We start from the raw sequence: 18,929 nt of genomic DNA, 5'->3' as shown, positions 1-18,929 counted from the left end.
CCACCCACACACACACACACCATAACCAGCACCTCCCAAGGCTGCGCCTCTGAACTGGGCTCTGGACACTCTCTCTCACACACACACACACACACACACACACACCCCATAAGCAGCATCTCCCAAGGCTAAGTCTCTGAACTAGACTCTGTACACATACACACACGTGTGCACACACACACACCAGAAACAGCATCTCCCAAGGCTGCACCTCTGAACTAGGCTATGTACACACACACATACACACCCACACACAAGCAGCATCTCCCAAGGCTAAGTCTCTGAACTAGACTCTGTACACACACACACACACCCCAGAAACAAAATCTCCCAAGGCTGCACCTCTGAACGAGGTTCTGTACATACACACATACACACACACACACACACACACACCCCATAAGCAGCATCTCCCAAGGCTGAGCCTCTCAACTGGGCTGTGCACGGACAGTCAGGTGCTCCCGAAAGCAGACGGGCAGAACCGCCAGGCTTCTGAGTTGGGCTCTGAGAGGACACGGGCACTTTAGTAAATGATTTCCTGTAATAAAGGTGCCAATGAGGAGGATAACGCCAAATGAGAGAAGGTTAATCCACGGTGGTCATGTGCAGGGAGCCCATGAACACAGGAAGAGGCGGCCGGCCTCCGCGGCAAGGGCTCTGGCCCTCCCAGGACGCACTCGTGTGAAGACGATGCAGTGACTGTTAGAGGTGCCATCCTGTAAGGAAAATCCCGGTGACGCAGGTGATGTCATATTTTATAAGAGGCAATTACAACTCTATCATATGGACAGTCTTGTTATTAAAATTAAATAGTTTTTGTTTGTGGGTGGAAGACGACAGGAAGTGGGAGATACCAGGGAAAGAAATGAGCTCCGTGGCGCGGGGTGGGGACACAGGCGAGGGGAGGACTTGAGCTCGGAGCTGGGAAGGGGGCTCTCGGGTACTCAGGAGACAGAAAACGAGCATCCGAACCCAGGTGTGAAAAGACTCTTTTGTCCCGTTTTCCTAGGGCTTTAGTTCTCAGGATGAGAACCACGGTTTTCCTTAGATACAAAGGGTCACTTATGATCCAAGGTGGCATGATGACGTTAGCATGGATGGGAGTGACAAAGGGTGGGGCACAAGTTTCCACCTTAATGTGGTTAATTGCTACCTATTAGGACTTAAATGGCATTTACACAGTTTTCTAATCCCTGGCCACAGGCATCGTGCCTACAGAAGAGCAACTCCAGCATAGAGCATTGTCATGGTCTCTTCACACACGTGCACACGCCAAGAACTCCATTTCTTTTTTAAAAAAATAATTTTATTTCACTTCATTCATTCATTCATTCATTCATTTAATTACTTATTTAAGTTTGACCAGAAAGGGACAGAGTAGGGGGGAGGGAGTGATTAAGCAAGCCCAGGTCCAGGACTCAAACCACGGTCGGCCATGTGGGAGTCCAACACCCTTAACTACCATGCCACCTGCTGGCCCCAAGAACTGTACTTCTTTTTTTATCTCTTTTTAAATTTTTTTTTTTTTTTTGGAGAGGTTTTTGCTATAGGGTGCGTGCGCTCACTAGAAAGACACAGAGAGGCAGAAAGATAGGAAGCGAGAAATCACTTCACAGGTGGGGTTGGCCACGCCGCAATCCCTTCTCCTCCATTCTCCTCTTGAGATCTTGGGCACTCACGCACACGCGCCCGGTGTAAGTTTCAGCCACTAGGTCTAGGACTCGAACCATGGTCAACTACATGGGAGTCCAGCGACACAGTCATTATGCTAACTGCTGGCCCCAAGAACTGTATTTCTAAATTAATGTCCTATGCTCAGTTTTATATGTTTAAAATCAAATAGAAAACGGGATTAAAAATGCACCTGCTGTGTTTCCAAATTTCCTGTGGATCTAAACTTGGCAAATAACTATCTTAGAAAAACGGATAGTAGAAATATGCTTCTTTAAGACAATGATTTAAAAGGGGCCTGCAGTTTCTGATTGGAGGCCTGGCTACTGGCTATGATGTCATTCCCCACCAATCAGGACCTGGCCAGATGAAACAGGCAACGAGGAATTTCTGCTTTTGGCTTAGCTTATCTCAAATAATACATTGAAACTTATAAGTTTCGTTAGAACATTTAAAGCAGAACCATAGGTGATAAAATAAAGTACAAAAATGGGAAATGGCAAGCTGAATTTGTTATGTAGTATTTCCACAGCCAGACTGAGAAATGGGATTTTTACTCAGTTGGGTAGAAAGAGTACAGTTTTGGAACAGAAATAGTTGCTCATACATTTTAGATTTCAAAGATATAGAAACTGTTACAAGCTTCTTCCCTGACAAATAGGCTGTTCTTTCCTTTTTCCTTATTAATTTATTTGTCTGAGCTGCCTTTCCATAAATACTTGGTTTGTTGAAAATAACACTTGAAACATCACATTATTTTAAATACAGATAAAGGAGGAACTAATTTTTTTTTCTTGGAATATTTTTCAAAGACTGTATTAAGTAGCTCCCCAGAAGATTAAGAGACTTTTTCCCCAAAGGAAAATAACAGTCAATACCCAACTGCTCAGGACCAGCAGATGGTAAAAAGGTTACATTGCTGGACTCCAATGTAGTCAACCACAGTTCGAGTCCTGGACCAGGTGGCTTAAAACTCACACCGGGTGCATGTGCGTACATGCTCGGGATCCCAAGAAGAGAAAGAAGAAGGGAACGAGGCATGGCCAAACCCCTGGAGAGTGATTTCTCACTTTCTGCCTGTTTCTCTCCAGTGAGTGCACATGCTCTATAGCACAAATCTCTCTTAAAAAAAAAAAGAAAGGAAAGGAAAGAAAAAAAACCTCACTGCCAATTATAAAAAGTTAAAAAAATCAATAAATACGATAACACATTCAATGAGCAGGCATCAGACATATTCCCCTTCCAAACAAGAAGACGGCATGCTCCTAAGTCAGACGGTAGGGTTAGGTTCCTAGCGCAAGGAGAAGTCCCAGCACTGGCCAAACAGCAGTCAGGTGACAAAGATTCTATTAGAACAGATATCTGGGGCCAGCAGGGGGCGTGATGGTTAAAGCACTGGATTCCCACACGGTGTACAGAGGTTTGAGTCTTGTGTGGTAGCTTGAAAATCCTGCCAGGAGCATGCATGCCCCAAATCCCAAGAGAATGGAGGAGAAGGGATTGCAGCATGGCCATGACTCCAGAGGGTGATTTCTCACATTCCCTCTCTCTGTCTTTCTCTGTCTTTCTCTGCTGAGCACATATGTCCTATGGCAAAAACAAACAAACAAACAAAAGACAAACAAATGGACAAACACACACACCCTAAAAATAAATAAATAAATTGATTTTCTTTTCTTTCTTTCTTTTTTTTTTTTTTGAGAGGTTTTTGCTATAGGGCACGTGTGCTTGCTAAACAGACACAGACAGACAGAGAAATAGAAAGCGAGAAATCACCCCAAAGGGGGGATGGCCACACCGCAATCCCTTCTCCTCCATTCTCCTCTCGGGATCTTGGGCATGCACGCACACACGCCCTGCATGAGTTTAAGCCACTGGGTCCGGGACTTGAACCGCAGTCGACTATGTGGGAGTCCAGCGACATAGCCATTACGCTAACTGCTGGCCCCAATAAATTGATTTTCTAAGGAACGCCCTGGGAACGCTCTGCAGATATGTCCACAGTGCCTTCCACTGCCCTATAAGGGCAAAAAACTGCTGGTACACAGAGCCCTTGGCAGTTTCTCCGAACCACTATCGTTTTATGGAATAAATACAAACTTGCCTCCTCTTTCTGTTCAGTGAGACCTTACTGAAGAATGGATTCCAGCACCATAAACACTTTCGATGACTGAAACACAAAGAGATGCTACTTTCCTATGCTACTCCCCTGTATATATAAAAGAAACAGAAAAGGTTTGTGGGTAGCGACATAACAGCTTCCCCTACAGCAACCTTCTCCCAAATTAGATGTCCGAAGTATGAAGTCTTTCCAGACTTCCGTGCTAAGGAATATGAAATGCTAGCAGTAGGCGGGCAGATGAAGAAGAAAGTACGAGGAAACATGGCCAGTCGGACTCTGGACTATGGCCCTGCCCAGGCTCCCTGGCTTCCCCCAGGTCTCTGCATCGCTGAAAATCGAAAGTCCTAAGGAAGGTTAACTCATCTAGAGAATGAGGACACGGGACTAAAGAACCACCAACAGGTTCTCCCAAAACCCACCCTTTGCAGCTTTGCCTGAGACATCCAGTGACAGGCATTCAGTGAGATCTGATGGTTGTCTCTGCCCAATTCTGATCTTCCAGAGACTTCTCTTTTCCTTTGACCATAAGGGCAAGAGGAAAGCTTAATTTTTTTTTTTTTTTTGTCTCTAGCAGATCCCACTGTTAACATCAATAAATACACATCAGGGGTCATGGGCCTGGCACCAGGCCTGGGCTGGCGAATGTATCGCTGAACATCCCTGACCCTTGGGTTGCCTTATCTGGACAGCGAAGACATACCATCTGCCTTTCAGGACTGCGGTGCCGATTATAGAAGGCAATGTGTATCAAGTCCTCGGTAAAGTGCCGGGCACAAAATAAATGCCTAATATTAGGCAATTGTACTTCTTTCTGAACGTAGTTGTATTGTTTCTCCGTCTGTGCTCCCTGACAAAAACAGGTGGAAGGGTATAATGTTAAGTTCAGGTGAACCTCCAAGTCCACCCCGATGATCTCAATGCCCTGGATGGCCTTCGGACCAGTTAAACTCCTCAGGAGCCTCTGTGGGGACAGCTGTGACAAGAACATCCCTCACCACTTTATAAATGAATTTTGCTGAGCCCTTGAACTTAGGTGTGTTGATTACCGGTTTCTCCCTGGAGCAAGGGACCCTCTGTGTATGGGGACATGCTTAAAGACATCCCTGCCAATTCACTTTTCTCTCAGTATGGCCTGGCTGTAGCTGTGACCCAGATAAACGGTTCCAAAGGTTCCAAAGCCAAGTATGTTTGAGAAAACCAGCATCAATCTCAGCTGGTCACAGCACACACTCATCCGTCATAAGTTCTGGGAGGTCGGGCTCACGGTCAAGAAATCTTCTCAATTTGGAGCAGCACAGCGCTTCTTGGGCTTGTGAAGGCTATTCATAAAGTACAAGGAAAATATGTTTTATAAAAAGTAATGCTTTTTGGGACCAGCAGTTAGCGTAATGGCTATGTTGCTGGACTCCCATGTAGTTCGAGTCCCAGACCTGGTGGCTTAAAACTCACGCCAGGCACGTGTGCGTGCGTGCCTAAGATCCTGAGAGGAGAATAGAGGAGAAGGGATTGCGGCATGGCCATCCCCCCTGGGGGATGATTTCTCGCTTTCTGTCTCTCTGTCTCACTGTCTTTCTGGTGAGCGCACGTGCCCTATAGCAAAAAACTCTCTAAAAAAAGAAAGCTTTTTGGCACTAAAATAAATTTGTGTTTTAATTCCATTTTTCTGTGAACTTCAAGACATGCTATATGAAGGCAGGCAGGTATGAAAACAGGTTGTGAAGGAATGAGGTAAAAACGTAAGAAGCTAGAACTATTCAAAAAGTTTCACTTGCTATCTAACTACATCCCATAAGAAATGAAAATTCAGGGAAACTTTTTGTTTGTGTAAATTAAATATTCATACCTGTGGGTCACTGGCACTACAGTCATTAAATATCGTTTTTTCCCCCCGAAACTGTGACAGAAATTATAGGTGTTAGTTACAGAACTTAGGTGGTGACTATATAGATGTTAATAGGTGTTAATAGTAAGATTTACTCAATTATTCTGCATGTTTAATTTATAATAAAATACAAGGAAAGATGTAATTGCCTTTCTTTTGAAATACAACATAATTTGATATAATTTAAGAACTATTTTATTTAACTTTATTTATTTATTCATGTATCTTTAATTTGACCAGAGAGGGACAGTGTGTGTGTGTGTGTGTGTGTGTGTGTGTGTGAGAGAGAGAGAGAGAGAGAGAGAGAGAAAGAGAAAGAGAGAGAAGAGAGAGAGAGAGAAAGTTAGAAAGCAAGCTGCCAGGTTCGGGACTTGAACCACAGTCAGTCATGTGGGAGTCCAACACCCTTAGCCACCATGCCACCTACCGACCCCCACAATATAATTTTAATATTTTTTTCATTTCTAGTTGAAGTACTTCTTACTCAATTGAATAATTTTTAAAGCATCTGATCTAGGACACAAGACTCTAGACAGATGTTAATGAGCTGGAATCAGCACCAGGAAATGACCACCCATAGTTGCAAACATGTTTACAAGACAGAGAGAGACTCGATCAGGAAATGACCACCCATAGTTGCAAACATGTATACAAGACAGAGATAGACTCTAATCACACATGGACGGCACGCTGATGCTCGCTTTTTACAGGGTTGCTATTCTATCGTTTTCACAGATGCGCAAATTGAAATAAAACAACCTGTCAAAGGCCAAGGAGCCATTCACAGGTATAGCAGAGTCACCTGCTCCTCATCCCACAGCAAGAAGAAGACAAACTGTATTATTCATCACAGAAACTCATCTGCAAGGAAAAGTATAAATCGCTTCATCTAAACATCGACCCGTATTTCTGTGCATATCTGAAAGTGGTTACATAATGGGGAACCTGGGGAAAGGAAATGCTACCAGGACTTTGATCTACACTTGCAAACGCTTCTTTAAGGCTGATTACGGTGTCGGGATGCACGTGCGTTTTAAACCAACAACGCTGCTCTCTTCTCATTTTTAGGATGGTTGACTTTAATTTTGGCAACAAATTTACTTTGAGTCATAAATCTCTGAAGTAACCTCATTTTAATGCATTTTGAAACGCAAGGAATGGCAGTATTTCTTCAAGTGGAGAGCAGCAAACTATAAATTCTTACTTAATAATGGTACCTTTTCAGAAATCGAGAAATTGAGACTTCTTTCAGACACATAACTGAGAACTATAAAATGCTTCTTACATCATCAACACATGTTACTGTTAGAACCCCAAGAGGATCCTTAATACACAAAACCCACTTGTATTGTCGAAGAAATCAGGTCTTGGATACCAAGGAGAAAGACTTCACTTTGTGGGTGTGAGAGTGTGTGTGTGTCTCTACGGATCTGACCATCCCACGTTCTGACTAAAGGCATCTTACTGTTGAGTGACTACTTCGGCTTCTAGGCACGCTCTCCTGACACCATCTTGTCAGGCAGCTGTAAAATGACTACATTTGGGACGTACTTGGGCAGTATTTGAGCCAAAACGTTTATAGAATACTTTATTTTATGTGACTACAAATGTAGGCTCTTCATGCCAAGATTTGGGCTACACCCAAGCAGTGCTGGCCTTGGCATTTGGGGATTAAAACGACAGGAGGGCCCTTCAGACCCACTAGCTCACAAAATATTTCATTATTTGTGCATCTACTTAGCAGTCTCATTTGTTTTTCTTGGATTTTTTTTATTTTTTTTGCTCTGTTTTAAAAAGGCCACACCCTCCAAACTGCAAAGGTTTACCTGTTCATCTCAATGAAAAAATACACAAAGTATAAAGAAGAACCAGTAACAAGCACTGTGGACATTTTGTTAGAGCATTTCCCTCACTATAAAAATCTATTTGATTTTCGGCCGGCAAGTGGCATGGTGGTTAAGGGCACTGGACTCCCACATGGCCAAATGTGGTTCGAGCCCCAGACTTGACAGCTTGCTTTCTTACTCTCCCTTCCTCCACCTCCGGTCAAGTTAAAATAAATAAATAAATAAAGTTAAATAAAATAATAATTCTTTAAAAAAAACTCTATTTGATTTCTGAGTTCCAATATAAACTTCTTTTTTGCTCAAGTGCAAAATAATCCATTAAATGGAATGAAATTCAATCTATTTGGTTTCCCACCATGAAGAAGAGTTTGGCTAGAGGGGGATAGGCATTAGCTTTCTATATAGCTCTAAGCATATGTGGTAGCTAGAAAGTAGCTATACCCCCAAATGGTATCATTAGAAAATAATGTATTTAATTTTATAAGACTTGCCTCATATTTTTCAGTAGGTAAGGCCATTTAGGGTAGACAATAGAAAGTTTCAGTTTCTCCTGCAAATATCTCCTATCTCCTACTTCCTTAAAATTTCTAAGTGAGGACCTACATATTTTTTGACATAATGTTCTAAACTATATTTGAGGACTAATGCTATAAAATGCTTCTTTGTAATTATAGCTTAGAGGAACACATTTAAAAGATCAAAATGTTCTACTGTTCAGAATTTAAAATCAGAACTAGCCACTTGTCTATACATAAAATAGCTCTGTGTGTTCAAATGCACACGTATGTTTAACTATTATAAACAAAAATTAAAACATAGGTGAAGGTAAGCTCTACATTAGCAAGTAAATGACTTGTGTGCTTTTTCATTAACATTCACGTTTCTTTTTTGAATCACTCTAATAAACGGGGAAACCCAGGGCGTAAATATTTAGTACAGAAATGGTCTGTGAGCACAAGTTTCTTTGAGGACCTGAATGAGGACAGGTACGCTTCACCACCAAGCTAGTTCCTGTCTGACCACAGAACCAACATGGTAACTTAAAAACATGCCAACCCGGGCAAAATAAAATGTAACCATTTGTTCATAAAAGAGAAAATCATGGGGCCACTAGAGGGCGTAATGGTTACGTCACTGGACTCCCACGTAGTAGACTGCAGTTTGAGTCCTGGAACTGGCAGCTTAAAACTCATGGGTGCATATGCGTGCATGCCCAAGATTCTGAGAGGAGAACGGAGGAGAGACTTTCTATCTCTCTGTCTCTGGCAGGCACAAGTGCTTTATAGCAAAAAAAACTCTGTTTCTAGAAAAAAAGATAATCACACTTCTTGTATATTTAACATATGTAACCAAACCTTAACCTTCATAGGCATTACAAAAGCGAAGATCTAAATTCCCCTTTAACTGTATCCGTTATTCTGCAACAGTATCATTATTACCTTGTCTTTCTCTTTATTTAATGGGCCAATCGTAGTGATCAGACTCTACTGAGGCAGAAACCAAAGTTCTATAAGAACAGTACTCTCAGACGATCTTACTAGAGTAATGTAAACCTGGAGGTATTAGATTATATAAATTGAAAGTAGGTAGTATTTCTTGAAGAATTGAGAACCAGTGCTTTAATATCCAATACATTCTTTCATAGTTAGTTACCTGTGTATGAATAGGGAGGGAACAGGGAAAGCGAAGGCGGAGGGGGTAAGACGCGTTGGAAGGCAAGGAAGAGAATGATTCGGACATTTTTTCCCATCCATCTACCCACTCATTAACCAAAGTACTGATCAGCACCTTTGTTTTTTAAATAATTAAAAGAATGAAAGATCTCCTTATTTAAGTAATCTACAGTGTAAATACACACACTCCTGAACCAGCAAGCCTTAAATTAAGAGGAATATAAGTGTACGCCTATCTGTATCAGCGGAAGTTTGTATGCCCCCACGTCTGGCATTTACAACGTCAGTGGATATGGGTATTATTAGGGATGTAATGAGTTCCTACCTCGACGTAGTCCTTGGCGTGGCCCCAATCTCGTTTGGCATCCAGATTTCCCAAACTGAAACATTCCAGTTGTCCAAGGTAAATCTTAGCTACTGATCGGCTAATTTTTCGAGTAACAAAGTTAGCTCCTGAAAAGAGACAAAAGATGCATTATCAGTGGAGTCCATTTGACATGTAACAGTTCGGTGAACCAAATCTCAATCGCGGCCTCTGGGCATTTCTTTCATGACTTCCCTTGTTCCGACTCCCCCCTTTAAAATAAAAGCAGGAAAGAAAAAGGAGAAAAGATCATTAACTGTCACTTAGACAAGTTAAGAAGCTCTAATTCGAAGTGTCACATCAGCTCTACTTTCATAACAAACATTTTTCTTTGGGAGACGTCTTAACATTCCTAATTTGCTGCTTCAGTACGCAGCCCAGGCACTGGGCCAAAGAAAAGCTATCGGAATGCCAGGTTTTAAACAGAAAATTCAAAAGGGGTGTATGAAAGGAAACGCCAGAATGGAAGACAGACATCTAAGACCACCTTGATGTCCCTTTTTGAAAAGAATACACACATCATATATTCCTATTAATACAGCTATTTGGGGGCCCATGGGGAGAAAAATGGAAAAGTAAGTTAGGTCACAGGGTCTAACCAGTTAAAAGAAAAAAAAAAAAAAGAAAATTATGTGAGCTGCTTAACAAAGAGGTGATCACTGAGTTAGAAACCTGTATAGTCATTCAATTATAAAACAAAGTGACCCAGATCTACTTTCTAGATAATATTTTTTTTTTTTGAGAGGTTTTCGCTACAGGGCACGTGCACTTGACAGAAAGACAGAGAGAGACAGAGAGACAGGAAGCAAGAAATCACCCCCCAGGGGGGATGGCCACACCGCAATCCCTTCTCCTCTATTCTCCTCTCGGGATCTTGGGCACGCACACGCACACGGCATTGAGTTTAAGCCACCAGGTCCGGGACTCAAACCGTGGTCGACTACATGGGAGTCCAGCGACATAGCCATTATGCTAACTGGTGGCCCCTTAGATAATTTTTTGATCCTGTGTAGTTTTTCTTTTCCATCCCTAGTGTGTATACACAGGCATGGGATGCAGTTCCAGGCTTTTCCCCAGTTATTCTGTTGTGTCTACGGAACCCATTTTCCCTGTATGTGCAAATTGTATCTTTGTAAGTGAAAATGTTAATATATTAAATGATCATTAACTTGAAGACAGAAAAAAAAGGATGATATGGATTTCAAGTCAAAGTGTCTGTGCATTCTATTTACTGCCATGCACTTCCAACTTCATTAAAGTGTTATCTACAAAAATGGACTCGTAAGTTGTGTCTAATTATTTTGAAATGATTGGAAAAAGATCCCACAAATATAAGAAAGGACTGAAATCGGTTTAGTGTTCTCTGGTCTTTAGTGACAGCCCCTGTTGACTTTGAAAGATCACAAATAAGGAATAATGAACAGGCCCTTCGGACAGCATTTTACCTGAGCCCCTATACCCCGGTAAGCTTCTCAAAGTACGCCATTTAATGCCAAATTCTCATGGCCATCATACACGTAAAAGGTGTGGTATTATCTGTTGAAGATATTTTGTAGGTTTTTTTTTTTTTTGAGAGGTTTATGGCCACGCCAGACAGAGGGAGACAGAGAGACAGAGAGACAGAAAGCAAGAAATCACCCCCCAGGGGGGATGGCCATGCCATAATCCCTTCTCTTCTGTTCTCCTCTCGGGATCTTGGGCATGCACACACACACTCCTGGTGTGAGTTTTAAGCTACCGGGTCCTGGGAGTCCAGCGACATAGCCATTACGCTAACTGCTGGTCCCAAGATATTTTGTAGTTTTATCAACTGTACTAGGGAGGAATATTCACCTGTTAAAATATCCACTTTGTAAGACAAATAATAATGTGATTGAATGTATGGAAGAAAAGGAAATGAAAAAAAGAAAAAAAGAAATAAAAGGAAAAGAAAAAAAAAACAGGTGTAATTTTTTGATCCTGTGTAGTTTTTCTTTTCCATCCCTAGTGTGTATGCACAGGCATGGGATGCAGTTCCAGGCTTTTCCCCAGTTATTCTGTTGTGTCTACGGAACCCATTTTCCCTGTATGTGCAAATTGTATCTTTGTAAGTGAAAATGTTAATATATTAAATGATCATTAACTTGAAGACAGAAAAAAAAGGATGATATGGATTTCAAGTCAAAGTGTCTGTGCATTCTATTTACTGCCATGCACTTCCAACTTCATTAAAGTGTTATCTACAAAAATGGACTCGTAAGTTGTGTCTAATTATTTTGAAATGATTGGAAAAAGATCCCACAAATATAAGAAAGGACTGAAATCGGTTTAGTGTTCTCTGGTCTTTAGTGACAGCCCCTGTTGACTTTGAAAGATCACAAATAAGGAATAATGAACAGGCCCTTCGGACAGCATTTTACCTGAGCCCCTATACCCCGGTAAGCTTCTCAAAGTACGCCATTTAATGCCAAATTCTCATGGCCATCATACACGTAAAAGGTGTGGTATTATCTGTTGAAGATATTTTGTAGGTTTTTTTTTTTTTTGAGAGGTTTATGGCCACGCCAGACAGAGGGAGACAGAGAGACAGAGAGACAGAAAGCAAGAAATCACCCCCCAGGGGGGATGGCCATGCCATAATCCCTTCTCTTCTGTTCTCCTCTCGGGATCTTGGGCATGCACACACACACTCCTGGTGTGAGTTTTAAGCTACCGGGTCCTGGGAGTCCAGCGACATAGCCATTACGCTAACTGCTGGTCCCAAGATATTTTGTAGTTTTATCAACTGTACTAGGGAGGAATATTCACCTGTTAAAATATCCACTTTGTAAGACAAATAATAATGTGATTGAATGTATGGAAGAAAAGGAAATGAAAAAAAGAAAAAAAGAAATAAAAGGAAAAGAAAAAAAAAACAGGTGGAAAAAAAATACACATAAGAGCTATGAGCAATGGCTTCACACGGTTTAAATACATTACTATCATAATCTATCACCTATCAGTAACTCTAACTTTGTTGTTCTGCAGATGAAAACGGGGAGGCAAATATTATGATATACGCTCTTGGCTCTGCAGAACTGGCACAGGAACAAGGGGAGTATTTCTAAACGGGTTCTCTAAATCTTGGCAAGAACATGGACTCTCACAAGTACAAACACAAACAAGACTCACGTGCAACACAAACGCACATACAGTTGCCCCAGTGCCACAGCATTAAAAACGACAGGCCCAGCTGCAGTGGCGTGTACCGCTAAGACGGTATGCTCTGCAGGCTGGGATGCCATGGGAGGCCCAAGTTCGATTCCTGGCCAAACCTAAAGTCCAGGTGCAGTAGCATGTGCCTTCAATCCTGGCTCTACTCCGGGAGGCGGAGGCAGAAGGACTGTACCAGGGCGAGAGCCTGTCTTTAAAAGACAGACAGTAAGGTCAACAGTGTCCCACGCCTCCAGCCTCAGGCTTGGATCTCACACACGCACAACTCTGGTGTACACAGGGATGTCTCCAGATGCTTCTAAACCTGGAACTTCACCATGGAGGTCTGCTTTTGGGAGTACGGCACTTTCTAGCTGTGCACTGTCCTGCTCCCAACTTCATTCTTTTTAGAGATTCCTTGAACTATTCTCTCCACCTTGAATTTCCACATGAATTTCAGGACCAGATTGTTGATTTCTGCAAACATGCTAACTGGGGTTTTGATAGGGACTGTGCTGAATCTGTAATCAATATGGGGACGATTACATCTAACGCTGTTACGTCTTACAAGCCATGAACACGGGATGCCTTTTTATTGACTCAGGTCTTTTCAAATTTCTTTTAATGCTTCAGAGTTTCCAGAGAAGAATTTTTGTATTTCTTTTGTTACATTTGCTCCTTATTATTTATAATAATTATTTATTTATAAATTGAATTGTTTTCCATTTTAAATATGATTTTTGCAACCACTTGTTTCATTAGCTAATTTTTTTTTTGGTGAGCCTTAAAGTGATTTTTAAAAAATTTGTTCATAGTTTTACTCATTGCACAAGACTGTTATTTTTACGAGAGAACTACATAAAGTTATAAACTTGAGGGTTGACGCCTCAGAGATCATTTCTTAGAAATTGTTTTAGATTTAATTTCAATGATCATTTTTTAAAAATTGCTACAGGGCATATACACGAGAGAGAGAGAGAGAAAGCAACCTGCCAGGTCTGGGACTTGAACCATGACTGGCCATGTGAGAGTCCAGTACCTTAACCGCCATGCCACCTGCCGGTCCCCAGAGATGAAGTGCAGGTGAAGAAAGAGCAGCACAGGGAGGGTAAGGAACTGCCCAAAGGAGGGTAGGAGGTGTCCATCCTCAGAGGAGATGACTGTACTAGTTGTAAATCATGACACCCCTGGACAAGGGAACCCCATAATTATTTTAAGTACACACTGGATTCCTAAGAGTCTTAATATAAAAGATCCTAACAAGAAGGAGAATGAAGAAAAGTTAGCCTGGTGAACTGAGTGAAGGCCAGCTCTGTTAGTTAACAGTGATGTTACCTTGCACAAACCATTGAGCAGCTCTGAACTTCAGTTTTTAATTTGAGAGAATGTGTATGTGCTCACCAGAAAGAGACAGAGACAGTGAGAGAGGGAGATAGCACCTCCCATGGTGAATGGTCACACCACAACCCCTTCTCATCCACTTCTTCCTCTTTTAGAATTTTGAGCACACACACATACATGCCCAGCGCGCTGCCAAGCCACCGGGCCTGGGACTCAAACTGCGTGGTCAGCTGACTCCCTTAAACACCAAGCCGTGGCGGCCCAACTGCTATGAATTTACAGTCTCCTCTGTGAATTACCTGCCTATTAATATTTGCCATGCCAAACCACAGGTTATAAATTGCAGATGAAACGGTGTTATAGAAAATAAATCATTGCAGAACTGTAAGATGTATCACGTCCTTCTTCATAAAATAAGGATAATAATTAGACTTAATAGGTAGAAATTCGGGTAATGTGATCAGCAAATACTCACTAACTGTTAACCACTATTCTAATTAGTACATTAAAATGCTAATGGAACCCATAATTGAGTCTCAGTGACAAGTTCAGGTTGTCTAGTTGTGTTTGACTATGTCTCTTTATTCTCTGACTTTGTAAGCCTGGGCTTGAGAATGGGGCTAAACTAACTGCCACTGGCAGAAGCAGACACGTGGCCTTACGTGCAAAACGTGCTAATAAACATTCTGTGAATCATTTCAGGTTACTCTTTCAACATTAAGTCATTAAAGTAAGAAAAAGCAAGACCCACATAAATGTACATTCATAAGAAAGAGGTAAGAGGGACCAGCAGTTGGTATAATGGCTATGTCGCTGGATTCCCATGGAGTCGACCGCGGTTTGAGTCCCAGACCGGGTGGCTTACACTCACACCGGGCGTGTGTGCGTGCGTGCCCAAGATCCTGAGAGGAGAATGGAGGAGAAGGGATTGTGGCGTGGCCATCCCTCTTTGGAGGGTGATTTTTCGCTTTCTGTCTCTGTCTTTCTGGCGAGTGCACACACCTTATAGCAAAAACCTCTCCCAAAAATAAATAAATAAATAGAAATAGAAAAGAAGATTCCTGAATCTAAACAGTTCCAAGATTAACATCATAGGTTTAACAGCATTTTTAATAGCATTTAGTAGCATTGATAGGGAACGAACAGAAATTTCTTTGGACGCAGTATGGCAGATAAGAAAAACTGCCACAGTAAACACCAATTAGGAGCCAGCCAGTGGCGTGGTGGTGAAGGCAATGAATTACCACATGGCCGACTGCAGTTCAAGTCCCAGACCTGGTGGCCTGAAAATACACAGGGCGTGCAAGCATGCGTGCCCAAAATCCCAGAAGGAGAATGCAAGAGATGGGAATGTGGCAAGGCCCTCCCCCCAGGGGGTGATTTCTCACTTGCCCTCTCTGTCTCCCTGTGTCACTCTCTGGCAAGTGCACATGCCCAAACACAAAAATCTGGAAAAAAGGAAAAAAGAATTTTATATGTATTATCTGTGCATGACTTGGTAGCATAGACACACAGGTGACAGAGACAGGGACAGAGACAAGTGGGAAGCCTCGAGGGCAGTGGCAAGGGCTGAGGAGTCTGGGCTGGAAGTAAGACTGGAATGTCCAAGCAGAAGCTAAGGACAAGACCTGCGAGGTAGAACACTGGAACAAAGGCTGACGCATTATCTCAGCAATTCGTAATTTTGCTGTCTTTATTACTGCTAGCCACTTAAGCAGGTGTTTTCAATTCTCAGTTGTCTTCGGTGCAAAATGAGACCATAATCCACACTGAGGATCTGATGAGCATGCATCCCAAAACCTGGCTTGGAGAGGACCGTATCAGTCTCATGTACTTCTGTTCCCTATAAATGTTTGCTGTTGGGACATTTGTATCCTGATAGTTTTTTTCCTGTCTTTATTCTTACGTAGTGCACGCATATGCACGTGAGACTGAGTGACAATGAGAGGGAGTTGGAGAGAGCTCTCCACAGGGTCTGGTCACACCACCATCCCCTCCCTTAACCCTCCAGCCTGTCGGATCCTGGGCCTTACACATGCACCTGGCAGCCGGGATTTGAACCAGAGCCACCACGTGGGGTCAAGTTCTCTTGAGCAGAGCACCACAGATGTGCCATAGAGCCAGCAATAAGTCTCTTAAATGGTAAGACTTCTATTTTTATTTATTTACTTTTCGCATTTCTCTTTAAATCACTTTCTCCATAGAAAGCCCAAGGGTAGAGGAAGGTTAGGAGAGCTACACCAGACTTTTTTTTTTTTTGGAGAGGTTTTTGCTATAGGGCACGTGCACTCGTCAGAAAGACAGGGAGACAGAGATAGAGAGTGAGAAATCACCCCCCAGGGGCCACGCCACAATCCCTTCTCCTCCAATCTCCTCTCGGGATCTTGGGCACGCACACACATGCGCCTGGTGTGAGTTTAAGCCACCGGGTACAGGACTCAAACCACGGTTGACTACACGGGAGTCCAGCAACATAGCCATTACGCTAACTGCTGGTCTCAAACTTTAAAAATCATATTCATCCTCATCAGTCAAAATAGTATTTGGTAACAAGACAGTAAGGCTTCACAGAGAAATAATATTCTAAATAATTTTAATGCTCTCACAGCGCAGTGTTTCTCTGCAGGTGACACCCTTTAGGTAATGATGGACAGGTATGTGCTGGTGGCCCAAGAGAAAAGGACAAGAAAAGGCAGGAGAGGTTCCCCGGCTTCTCTGACCAGACAGGTGGAAGGGCTGAGCGTGGGCGTTTCAGCATATCCTCTTTGGACCAAAGCCTGTGGGATAAGATCGTCAGTCAAGGAGACTGAAGAAATCCCTACAAGGACGAGCCTTCCCCTACTTCACGTTCAAGGGCCCTAAGAGATCTGTACAAGTTGCCTCCAGACAGACCTGGAGCAGCTGCAGCAAGATTTGCTAAGCAGTGAAGCCAGACTCCCAGGGGATGTGAGCCATGCTGTGAGGCCAGCAGGCCTGGAAGGAGGCCCAGAGAGGACGAGTCAGGATGCTTGGAGGTATGGCCACTGAGGAGTGAGGATGCCTCACCCCAGGAGCCTAGGGCAAGAGAAGACTAAGTTTTTTTTTTTTTTTTAATTTATTCATTCAGTTATTTTAATTTGACTGGAGAGAGACACAGGGAAGAGAGACAAAGAAAGTGAGAAAGTGAGCCATCAGGTGCCGGAGTTGAACCGTGGTCAGCTATGTCAGAGTGTCCACCACCTTAACCACCACGCCACCTGCTGGTCCCAAAGCCCATGCATTTTACCAGCAGCAGACAGGAAGAGCCAGGCTTGGGACAAGCTCACACCAGGACACCCGCTGAGCCCAGGAGGCACTCAGAGTATGCCACCTGGTCCGAGGACACCGGGTGCCCCTTTGCCAACACGAGATCAAATAAACCACGCTTATGTCCCAAATACCCAGATGCCATCTTGAAAAGCAGCAGGGGAGACAGCAAACTTAGCTTCAACACTATGTTCTACCAGATACTAAAGTAAATTTTAATGTGTTCTTTTTGGGAGAAAAGTATAAATTAACATTTAAGGACTGCATTAATATCCTATGGCTGCCATAAATGGGGTTATTTAAAACAATGAGAATGTACTGTCTCACAGTCCTGGAGGTGTGCAGTCTGAAGTCAAGCAGAATCTCTAGGAAGCCTAGGAACCCCTTCTTTGCCTCTTTCACCATTGGTGGCTCCAGGCATTCCTTGGCTTGTGGTTGCCCTCTCTGATCTCTGCCTCCCTCTTCCTCTTAGTGTCCGTGTCCTTTCCTCTTTTGTTTCCTAGGAAGACACTTGTCACTTAACGCCCACTTTTTCTTTTACTTTTCTTTTTTTGGGGAGAGGTTTTTGCTATAGGGCGCATGTGCTCACCAGAAAGACAGAGAGAGAGAGAGTCAGAAAGAGAGAAATCACCCCCCCCCCCAGGGAGATGGCCATACCGCAATCCCTTCTCCTCTCGGGATCTTGGGCATGCACGCACATGCATGAGTTTAAGCCACCGGGTCCAGGACTTGAACCATGGTCGACTACATAGGAGCCCAGCAACATAGCCATTACATTAACTGCTGGTCCGAATGCCCACCGTAATAATCCATGATGCTCTTTCTTCTCAAGATCCATAACTTAAATATACCTGCAAAGACCCTCTTTCCATATAAGGCCCGATTCACATATTAGAATAAGAACATATTCTACTACTTTCCAACTCACTATAAAGACCACGGTTAGAATATTGGAGACGCATGATCAAACATAAATGGGACATTGCTTCATTACTTAAATGTCATCTTAAGGGTAACTGTAACTTTCATGAAGACAGTAGTCAACCAGGGTCTCTACTTGTGCAAAATTAACTCAGAGGTACTAGAGAAACCTTCCTGTTTGAGCTCTGCAAACATGTCTCAGTTAATCTGAGGAACTCGAGTTTCTTTCTTCAGAGAATACACATCTATGTACAACTTCAGGTTGGAAAAGCTGAGTGTGTTCCTGTGTTTATAATTCCCTTTTTCATTAGTTCCTGCATGTTTCTCTTGGCATAATTTACCTTCTTAAAATGCATTCGTTAGAAGTTCCTTTAAAATAGAGGAATTGATCAGCTCCTGCTGGAAAGGTGGTTTCATTAAATGCAAAATCCAAGGTTCAAAATTATTAAATCTTTTATGCATTTGGGGCCCTCACACTGCCTTCTGGTGTCACTGTCACTGAGAAGTGCCCCGCTGGCCCGCCATCCCTCTAGAGGTATTCTGTCCTTCTGTTAGCATGAAGATATTCTCTGAGTCTCTGGCATGTTGAGGTTTCAAACCAGTGCATCTAGAAGTGGGTTTCTGTTCAGTATACACAGTACTTCCTGTTGAG

General features: G+C 42.7%; 1 protein-coding gene across 3 annotated transcripts in view; it reads right to left on the bottom strand.

The window, feature by feature from the left end:
• GMDS (GDP-mannose 4,6-dehydratase) overlaps positions 1-18,929 on the bottom strand; it is an 806,940-nt gene that overhangs the window by 420,649 nt on the left and 367,362 nt on the right. For all 3 annotated transcript variants that reach the window (XM_006143052.2, XM_014585775.2, XM_027769778.1), the window contains exon 7: positions 9,521-9,648. In XM_006143052.2, the coding sequence (XP_006143114.1) occupies positions 9,521-9,648 (128 nt within the window). The remainder of the gene's footprint in view (positions 1-9,520; positions 9,649-18,929) is intronic.

Source organism: Tupaia chinensis, unplaced genomic scaffold (assembly GCF_000334495.1).
Source record: "Tupaia chinensis unplaced genomic scaffold, TupChi_1.0 Scaffold000090_1, whole genome shotgun sequence".
Taxonomy (NCBI): Eukaryota; Metazoa; Chordata; class Mammalia; order Scandentia; family Tupaiidae; genus Tupaia; species Tupaia belangeri.
This window is presented reverse-complemented; position numbering and strand designations above follow the sequence as displayed.